Source organism: Marmota flaviventris, chromosome 4, assembly GCF_047511675.1.
Source record: "Marmota flaviventris isolate mMarFla1 chromosome 4, mMarFla1.hap1, whole genome shotgun sequence".
NCBI classification, from domain to species: Eukaryota; Metazoa; Chordata; class Mammalia; order Rodentia; family Sciuridae; genus Marmota; species Marmota flaviventris.
In genome coordinates this window covers 19,533,836-19,543,189 of record NC_092501.1, presented here as the reverse complement: position 1 = coordinate 19,543,189, position 9,354 = coordinate 19,533,836, and the positions used below count along the sequence as shown (strand labels likewise).

The 9,354-nt window shown below is 44.0% G+C and overlaps 1 protein-coding gene across 7 annotated transcripts in view; it reads right to left on the bottom strand.

The window, feature by feature from the left end:
- Positions 1-254: 254 nt before the first annotated feature.
- Xpnpep1 (X-prolyl aminopeptidase 1) overlaps positions 255-9,354 on the bottom strand; it is a 51,882-nt gene continuing 42,782 nt past the window's right edge. For 6 of the 7 annotated variants that reach the window (XM_027930043.2, XM_027930045.2, XM_027930047.3 and 3 more), the window contains 6 exons: positions 8,593-8,653; positions 7,017-7,086; positions 5,978-6,151; positions 4,706-4,782; positions 3,536-3,634; positions 255-395 (listed from right to left, as the gene is read on the bottom strand). In XM_027930043.2, the coding sequence (XP_027785844.1) occupies positions 267-395; positions 3,536-3,634; positions 4,706-4,782; positions 5,978-6,151; positions 7,017-7,086; positions 8,593-8,653 (610 nt within the window). In that variant the 3' untranslated portion in view covers positions 255-266. The remainder of the gene's footprint in view (positions 396-3,535; positions 3,635-4,705; positions 4,783-5,977; positions 6,152-7,016; positions 7,087-8,592; positions 8,654-9,354) is intronic. The other variant, XM_071610934.1, reaches the window with a different exon arrangement.

Here is a 9,354-nt window from a genome sequence, read left to right as displayed (position 1 = left end):
TCCCCTTCACTGAGTCTTCAGCTTAGTGGGGACCCTCTTTCTGGGGTAGCAATTTTATTCCTGGCTCATTCTCAACAATTAAAAAGTCATAAAAGACTGTTTTCAAGAAAATATCAAAGAAGGTAAGAAGATTTTCAGTTCTTCTTAGAGTCTAAAAGTAAAAAGGGGAGTTAGGCAAGGAGAAGAGGAAAGGGGAAATATGTCAGGGGTCTGCCAAGTTTCTTCTTTCCCCAGAGAATTTTACAAAAAATAAAACCAGGGAGGTATTAATGCTGTTTAGAGATGGGTTGCGTCTCTCTGATGAGCCACTCCAGAGCTTCTTGTCTGCCCTGTTTCTGCAGTTCCTTCCCGATCACATCTCTGCAGGTCAGGTGGTAATTGTTGAGCCAGTCACACTGCAGGGAGGAGAAGAAGGACACCGTCATTACGCCATTACCAAAAAGCTATAGAGACTGAAGGTGAGGGACTCACGAACTGAGAGCATAAGCTGGGGGTCAAGGTGCACAAAACCCTTTCTTCCTGCTCACAGACGGCAATTCCTCATGCCTATTTCCCTGGAAACAGATGGGACCAGCTACAGTGCTTATGGTGAAAACACTACCCGAAGAGTCTATCCTATGGACTGACACTGTCTGCAAGGGAACCCAAAATACCTGGTGGTAAGTCATGGCTTTGGGCTTCCCTGAGTGTGGTGCAACTTGTAACAGGCAGTCCCCTACTGGAAACACCCCAGAAGTGATACCTACAGGCCTTTACAAAGAGAGATGGAGCAGGGGCCACTAAGCTGTAGCTGCTGCACCCACCCATGTGGATACATTCTCTTTCATCTCAGCTGTCTTGAGGAGGTAGAAGACTCATGCTAAGAAATGTGCCCAAAGCTGTCCTGCCGATACAGTGGGTTTCCCACCCCATATCTACTAACAGAGCTGAATAAACTAGATTGGCAGAGCCCAGGTGGGTCATGTGTGTGGCTGTCTAGATGCCACCACACCAGGAGATTAAAAAAAAGAAAGAAAAAAAAGATTACAAGGAAGAAGGTGCTGAGGGAACTAGGTGCCTGGGTAGGGACTGATCCACTAGAAATGAGGGAGGGGGAAAACTCTGTGGCAGGTAAAAGGGTGAAATCTCCCTCTTGGTGGGGGTGCAGGAGAAGATGAAATAAAGCAAATTTTGCTCTCTCCACATCCCAGGGTGTACACCTAGCTATAGCAAGGCTGACAGGACCCCACTGCCACTGGAGTGGCTGTAAGAAATGAGCCACACTCATTCGTGGAGGCAGTAGTATTATTACAAAGGAGCTGGCTTCAGGGAATATAGTCAGGACCAGCTTCCAAAGCCCAGCTGAGGAGACAAGAAAGCAGAGAAATGGGGGTATGACATAGCCAGGGCTCTGATCCCAATAAGAGCCACCAGCCCTACTGGGAATTAAGGAAAGCAGGGCAGGGGCAAGAGCAAGTGAACCACTGTCTTCCCTTCAAAAAGCCAGATGGATGGTGGGACCTCTTGCCACTTCATATGCCAGGTTGTTTTCTTGTGTTGTATGAAATCTTAAGGACATGAGAAACAAAGAGAGGCCAGGCAAGGTTACAAAGCAGCCTGCCATCCAAAACAACTCACAGTGAAGGTGGTGGTGGCCTGAGGAACCCTGGGGTTCCAGGGACACTCACAAAAGTCCTTTGTTAATGGGGGTAAGGAATAGGAGATACAGATAGCCTCAGAGGGGCCTGAGCAACATCCCAAGGCTCCAACACTGCAGCTGCCCAAATTCACTTCTAAGGTCCTCTGGTGCCATCTGGTGACAAATGATAGAATGCAGACTAAACTGGAAAACTTCAAGGCGACTGCTAAAGAAACAACTGGGAGAAGTAGCAGGCAATGGCCAGGTATTTTAAAAGCCCAATGGACAAAATATTGTTGCAGGATTTGATTGTCCCTTCAGCCAGAATGAAGCCCCAGATTTACAAAGAAGTATGTAGAAAAGGGAACTTTTGCCAAAATATAATAAACAAAATACTACTCAGGATGTTAAATACTCTTGCACGCTGTTATTTGCAGAAATTGGTTTATGATCCCCAGAATAAGAAGACATTATTTGGGGGCTGGGGCTGGGGCTCAGTGGCAGAGCACTTGCCTAGCACATGTGAAACACTGGGTTTGATCCTTAGCACTGCTTAAAAACATAAACAAAACAAAGGTATGCTGTCCATCTACAACTACAGAAAAAAAAATTTTAAATATATTATCTGAACTACAAAGCATAATCAGCAAAATAATTTTTCGATGATTCAGCTAGACCAGGTGCTAAGGTGGGATCTGGATAAGATTGATCCCACTGGTCTATGTCCAGTATCCTGGGGAAATACAGGTCACAGGTTGACAAAGCTTTCTCCTTCAAGGAAAAGCGGCCTTGCTTAACACACTGCTTTCCTAAGTAGAACATCATATGAGGCAGATGCCTCCTGATTCATACATTTTGTGTAGACAGGAAGGACTGCATGTCACAGAATTACTTGATAAGAAGCCATAGCCTTGGGCTTCCAAGAATGCAAAGTGATGTATCACTGGAGAATCTCTTGCTAAGACCCTGGAAGCTGTGCCCAAGGGTCATTGTAAGAGACACTGGTTCCTAGTGGGCACAGGAGTTCTAAACAGGATTGGCTCCTAAGTGGCCCATGACTGCCCCAAATGAAAAATCTCTCATTCCTAGGTATCCTGCCACACTTATCCTGCCTTTGGCTTCCATCAGTCATCTGCTTTTTACTAAGACTTCTGATCCCCAGCCTTGCTCTGGAATTTGTGTCTGGCTTCTGGCTTCCTGGTGTGAGAACTGGTTTGTCCTTTAGGTGCTAACTGCTCCTGCCATGCTTCTTTCTACTCTGATCTTAATCACCTGCCTGATCCCTCAAGCCTGACTCCAAGTCCCCCAGCCTGCCACCTCACCTGGCCTCAAGAGCTGGGAATTCCTCCACAATTTAAAGGGTATCTATAACCTGTAATCCACCAATATTATCATATCCCAGGTATTAAGAAGGGCTTCACAGCCCCAAAGTGACCACAAAAGTCACAGAAAGGCTGGTACCATCTCTCCTGATCTGGGTGACACTGGACATATAATAGACTTTGTTTCTCATGTCCTTAAAGTTTCATACAACACAAGAAAACAATCTGGCATGTGAAGTGGCCAAGAGGTCCCAAGGTCCATCTGGCTTTCTGCAGGGAAGCAAATAAGCCCATGTTTGCTAAACACATCTCAGTGCACCTATGGCAGAACAGTACAGCTATTTCCTCTAGAAAAGCAATGGCTACTATTCCTACACACAAATTCTAGAGCCCCACATGGCTGAGAGAACAGGATTGCCTCTGCCTGGAGACCCAACAAATACAGGAAAAGCTCCTAGGTCCTCAGGGGACTTCGGGCATTTAGACTGTTGGCTCAAACTTCTCAATTAAAAAGTGAGAATGAAGCAGAGAATTTAGGGAAGCTCTCATCCCCAACTACTAACACTTCTCCCCCTCACCAACACTTTCCCATTACCTCTTTGTCTGTAAGAGATTCCACATCTATCATTTTGGTCTGGATCGGAACCAAAGTTAGAGGCTCAAAGGTCAGGCTTCCCCGGTTATTGAAATTATACTGTGGGAGAAGGAAGAAACAGCAGCTTTCAGCCCTCTTTACCACCATGAACTTGCCATGAGGGCTCTCCAAGGCCCGCACCTCTCAGAACCAGATGTAACTGGGAGCTGAAAAGTGCTTGGCTGTTATCACCATTTCTAATAGTTACATGAGGCACAAGAACACACTTTCTAAGAGCAGCCCCAATGGGCATGTGGCTATGTCATCAGAAATAGCCAAGCCACAAACACTGAGGGGCTCTCAACAGCAGGTCCATAAGGTTGATGTCCTCTGTGATGGAGGAAGCAGGGACAAGGGCGTGGGGTATCTGCACTGAGCAGCACTTCTGGTTTTGATTCTCAGGGTTCTGCTAGGGTGTAGGCTCTCAGAATCATAGTTTAACAGTCATCTGTGTGACTGCCTTGACCCATCAGGTGACAACAAGGTTGTCCATCAGGGCACACAAGAGCATGCTGGGACTCTGTTCACTGGTGACACTTCCAAGAATAGCGACTTCTGCAAGCAAAAAGATCCCCAAGGTCAACCTCCTAGCAGACTTAGGAGGCTACTTCCCCCTGGCTATTCATCTGCATAAACATCAAAGGGGGAGGCACAAACAGACCGTTTGGGTGGAACCTTGTACCTAAAATCCTGCAGCCTCTTGGTAACTCCAAAGGGGAGAAAGTGAAGTGCATGTGTCTCATATTGCCTAGAGCCCTAACCCACCCTATAACTCAGGATTCCTCCAAGGACACCTGTGGGTGTAAAGAAATCATAGCTTCCAGTTTCTGGCTTCCAGTAGGAACAAGCAGAGGGGACTTCACCACAAGCCACCTCTAGTAAACTCAAGCTTAAAATCACATCAAGCGGGGGCCAGCCTGGGAGGCCATGAGTTCTAGACCCAGTTCATTAGTGAGTGGGTTTTCTTACTAGCTTGGAAGGGGAGCAGAGTGACCTCCAGTAAAACACCCTGGTATGAGGGAAGAAAGCTCCATTTGGACCCCAGAATGGCATATTCTTGACTCCAAAAGCCAAAAGTCTTCATCTTCCTACATTAAGGAACAGGAAGTTTTTATACTAGCAGACTCTCACCTTGGTCTTCACGGGAACCACCAGGACTACATTCTCAATGCGGATCCCAAAAGCCCCATCTTCATAATATCCTGGCTCTAAAACAAACAAAGCCAGGATGAGAAGCAGCCCACAGTGAAGATGCACAGAGAGAAACACATCACACCAGAGATGGCCACCCCACCCCAAGAGAAGGTCCAAAGGTACCACCTTCTCCCACAAGACCATAGTATTACAGATACTGGAAATGCAGGAGGATAGGCTCTGAAGTTGTGGAAAATGGCTACAGGGTGGGGAGTACAATAACAGGAGATCTGCCAAATGAAACATGATGCATGTTCCCAGGACACAATGATACAGACATTAAAATATGTTCACATATAAGGAGAGTAACCAAGAACAGAGTAAGGACGAAGAGCATGAGAAGAAGATTAACATTAAACTGGGATGAGAGGTGGGAGGGAAAGGGAGAGAGAAGGGAAATTGCATGGAAATGGAAGGAGACTCTCAGGGTTATACAAAAGTACATACAAGAGGAAGTGAGGGGAAAGGGAAAAATAATACAAGGGGGAGAAATGAATGACAGTAGAGGGGGTAGAGAGAGAAGAGGGGAGGGGAGGGGGGATAGTAGAGGATAGGAAAGGCAGCAGAATACAACAGACACTAGTATGGCAATATGTAAATCAATGGATGTGTAACTGATGTGATTCTGCAATCTGTATATGGGGTAAAAATGGGAGTTCATAACCCACTTGAATCAAAGTGTGAAATATGATATATCAAGAACTATATAATGTTTTGAACAACCAACAATAAAAAATTTAAAAAAAAAAATATGTTCACAAAGATTTGCCAATGACAAGGGAAAAGACAACAATATTAAATAAAAAGCAGAATAAAATATGTCCAGTATGATCAATAATAAACTATGTGTGCATATATGTATGTGTTTTTATATGTGTGTATATAGATATCTATGTAGATAGATAGATATAGATATTTCTACCTACATAAAACACAAAAAAACTAATACAGCTAAATATTAAGTCATGTCTTCCCTGGGCAGTGGGATAGCAAATGATTTTCAATTTCTTTCTACACTCTTCCACAATCTCACTTACTCTTAAAATAAACCTGTTCCACTTTTATAATCAGAAAAGTTTGTTGTTGTTATTATTGTAATCAAAGTGACAGGAGGGAGAAATTGACTTTAAATTAAAAAATCAGAAACAACAAAGAACCAGCAAAAAGACTCAAGGATCTATGTATGCCCTATATGTTAGGGACACCTACCATCAGTGACAATCATGCCTGCCTCCAAGGGCTCGTCAGAGAAAGTTTTATAACTAATGCCGCACGGACCCTCATGAACATTCAGAAAAGATCCAACACCATGTCCTGTTCCATGCAGGTAATCCAGGCCAGAATCCCATAAAGCTGAACGGGCAAAAGAGTCCAGAAGGTGGCCTGAAAGACATATAAAGAACCACTTAATGATATTTGTTGTTTTTTTTTTTTTTACTTAATGATATTTGTACAGCACTTTAGAGATTAGGTTTATTATGTTTGGCTCCAGAAAATGAGACAGAAACCAACAGGTAAAAGTTCAGACTGCAGCACTAGGAAGAACTTCCTAATATTCAAAGCTCCTCGGGAGCCAGTCAGCTCTCGGTCTGAAGCTAGGGGATCATTTGTCCAGGATGCTGTAAGGGGACAGACCCCAACTGCAAACTAAGGCTGTATTAGGAGACACAGATATTCCTTTCCCACCTCAGGAACCTTAAGATCTCAGAAACTCTAACCAGACTGCAAGCAGAAAGGTAGGCATGAAAGATATGGAAATGGAGGCTCAGGAAAAATGAGTACCAGACTCGAGGTCCAGGCCTTGTAAGTCTCCTGTCCCATCCACCAGTCCTCTAGCAAAGCAGTAAAGTCAGGATCCCAGTAAAATAAATTCCAACAGGATCATTAAAGGAAGTGCTGGCCTAATACTTCAACAAGAGTTGCACCTAATCCCAGTGGGCCTGGAGGTCTCTCCCTGCCTGGTCTGCCCTTGCCAAGAGCCACCCACACATGTTGTCCATGCTGTAAGTGGTTGAGAGAGCAACCACAACCAACATCAGGCCCAATTCTTAGCAAGGCTCTCTGGGGCACAGGGTCACCTAAGCTCAGCCAATACGTCCAGAAGACTCACCCTGCTATACCTGGCTGGCCCTTAGCTGCACAAGAGACTGACATGCAAAGGGAAGGATATGTTTTTCTAGTCAAACCTAAGACACATTAGATCCCTGAACAAGAAAGAGCCTGCCATAGGATAGAAGGAACCACCTACCTTTGGTTCCAGTCGGGAAAACGGCTGCACTCACAGCTATATGGCCCTTGAGGACATATGTGAAGCATTCCTGCCAAAGAGAATTTAGGGTCACATTGTTGCAGAAGAGGGACATTCAGATCCTATAGTTTTCTACTAGTTCAGGGGAAAAAAAAAAAAAAAAAACATGCCTGTTAAAGTTCTTAGCAACACCACAGAGAAAACTTAAGTGAAAAGACAAAAACAAATAAACAAAAATCCGGCAAAAAGAGAATGGCCGTGGACCAATTTTCCAGAAATCTTAAAATTAAATTTAGTAAAAGCACTATCAGAGAGATAACCCACAGGACTTACTACATAATGCACATTCTGATACACTGTGTCACATAAGCCTTAGAAAGACTGGGAAAAGTCACAAAAGGTGCTGAGGGTCCAAGCTAGGTTGACAGTGCCAGGCACTATACTAAGGACTGTACAATCACAGTGCTCACTGCAGAGCCACTATCATCACCTTCACTTATAGGAATGAGCAGCAAGCCAGGTCACACAGGCCCCAGGTGGCAGCATCTGACCTCACAGCCAGGCAGTCTGGCTTTGACATCTGGCCTCCTCACCACCATGCTATCCTTGGGATCATCCCTACTGCCCAGATAAGAAAAATGCTACTTGGAAGGTTAGTGGCTTCCCAGTGAAGAGCAGAGGTATGATGGAAACTCTGCATTCCCCAATCTCATCTGTGCTCCTTCCATGCACAAAAGAGTCACATCAAAGGGATCCTTGACCACAGGTGCAAATGCTCCTAAAGTGTGGTGCCTAAAAATGGACAAGGACAGGCACCAAGACTAGGCAATCTTTCCAGTGCATCACATAAAACCCTCTTCCTTGGATAATCTTCCTGTAGAAGCTACCTCAGCCAGACGCATTCTCTCAGAGATTGAACCAACACTCCCTGAGCAGAGACTACAACCTGGGAACTCACTGGCTCATGGAGCTTCACACAGCCGATCTAGGAGGTGGGTACTGCTACCCCATTTTTATGGGTGGTAAATACTCTGTTCAAGGTCAAGGAGCCAGTAAACAGCAGAGAAGATCTGAAGCCAGGACTCCAGACCCCTGGCACACATATCTGTGCCTCATGGCTCTATTTCCACTATCCATACCAAGTCACACCAGAAACAGGACAACATCTGTCATTTCAAAAAGTTCCTTGAGAGGTGAACCTGCAAATAGAAATCCTGAACTTGAAAAAGAAAGGGGATAGCTTTTACAATCAAAACTAGAGGTTGCTTGGGAAGCAGACCTTCCCTACTCCCCCATCCCCAAGGAGATTTCCTGACTCCAGAGAAGACCAGAGGTACTTAAACTTGAACCTGAGCTGCCTTAACCTTACAGAATGCTTTAAAAACTCTCAAATGTTTTTACTCTCCAATAATTAGTTAAATAGTCTTCATAAATCAGATAAGCCTGACTTCACAAAAATGAACAATTTTACTATCTGACATATAATTTATATTTACGTATACAGTCCCTTTTCACAAAAGCAATGCTCTTCTTAAGAGAGCAGAAAGAGCCTTCTGAGTTTCTGCCTCCACCTTACCTTCTCATAGGCTGTAGGGGTCCCAAAATGCATGGTCCGGGTCACATCTGTGGTTCCATCCCTTTTGAAAATAGAAGAAAAAAAATGTTTTCAGTCAACAATAGCTTTCTCTCAATATGAGGCAGGCAAACATGAGGAGAAATTAGAACCTTCACACACTGCTGAAGGGTATGTAAAATGGAGTCATTTGAAAAACAGTTCATCATTCTTAAAGGTTATATGGAGTTACCACATGAGCCAGTAATCCCACTCCAAAGTACATATGCCCAAGAGACATGAAAACAAGTCTACACAAAATTCTGCACAGGAATGTTCACAGCAGTATTATTCACAATAGCCAAAAAGTGGAAACAACTCCTTTGAGTCCATCAACTGATGAGTGGATAAACAAAACGTGGCATATACATACAATGGAATATTATTCAGCCATGTAATGGAATGAAATACTGGTGATATATGCCACAACATGGCTGAATCTTGAAAGCATTATGCAAAGTAAAATAAAACCAGACAGAGAGGTCATATATTATATAATTCCAATTTACATGAAATGTCCAGAATAGGTAATCCACTCCCCCTTTACTCCACTATGGGTTCTTCGGGGAAGAATAAAGGGGGAATTGACTGCTAATAGGGATAAGGTTTCCTTCCAGGGTGAAAATGTTCTAAAACTGTTTGTGGTGATGGCTATGCAACTCTGTGCATGTACCCTAAAAAAAAAAAAAAAATCAGTTTTACATTTTGAGTGGATCGTATGGTACA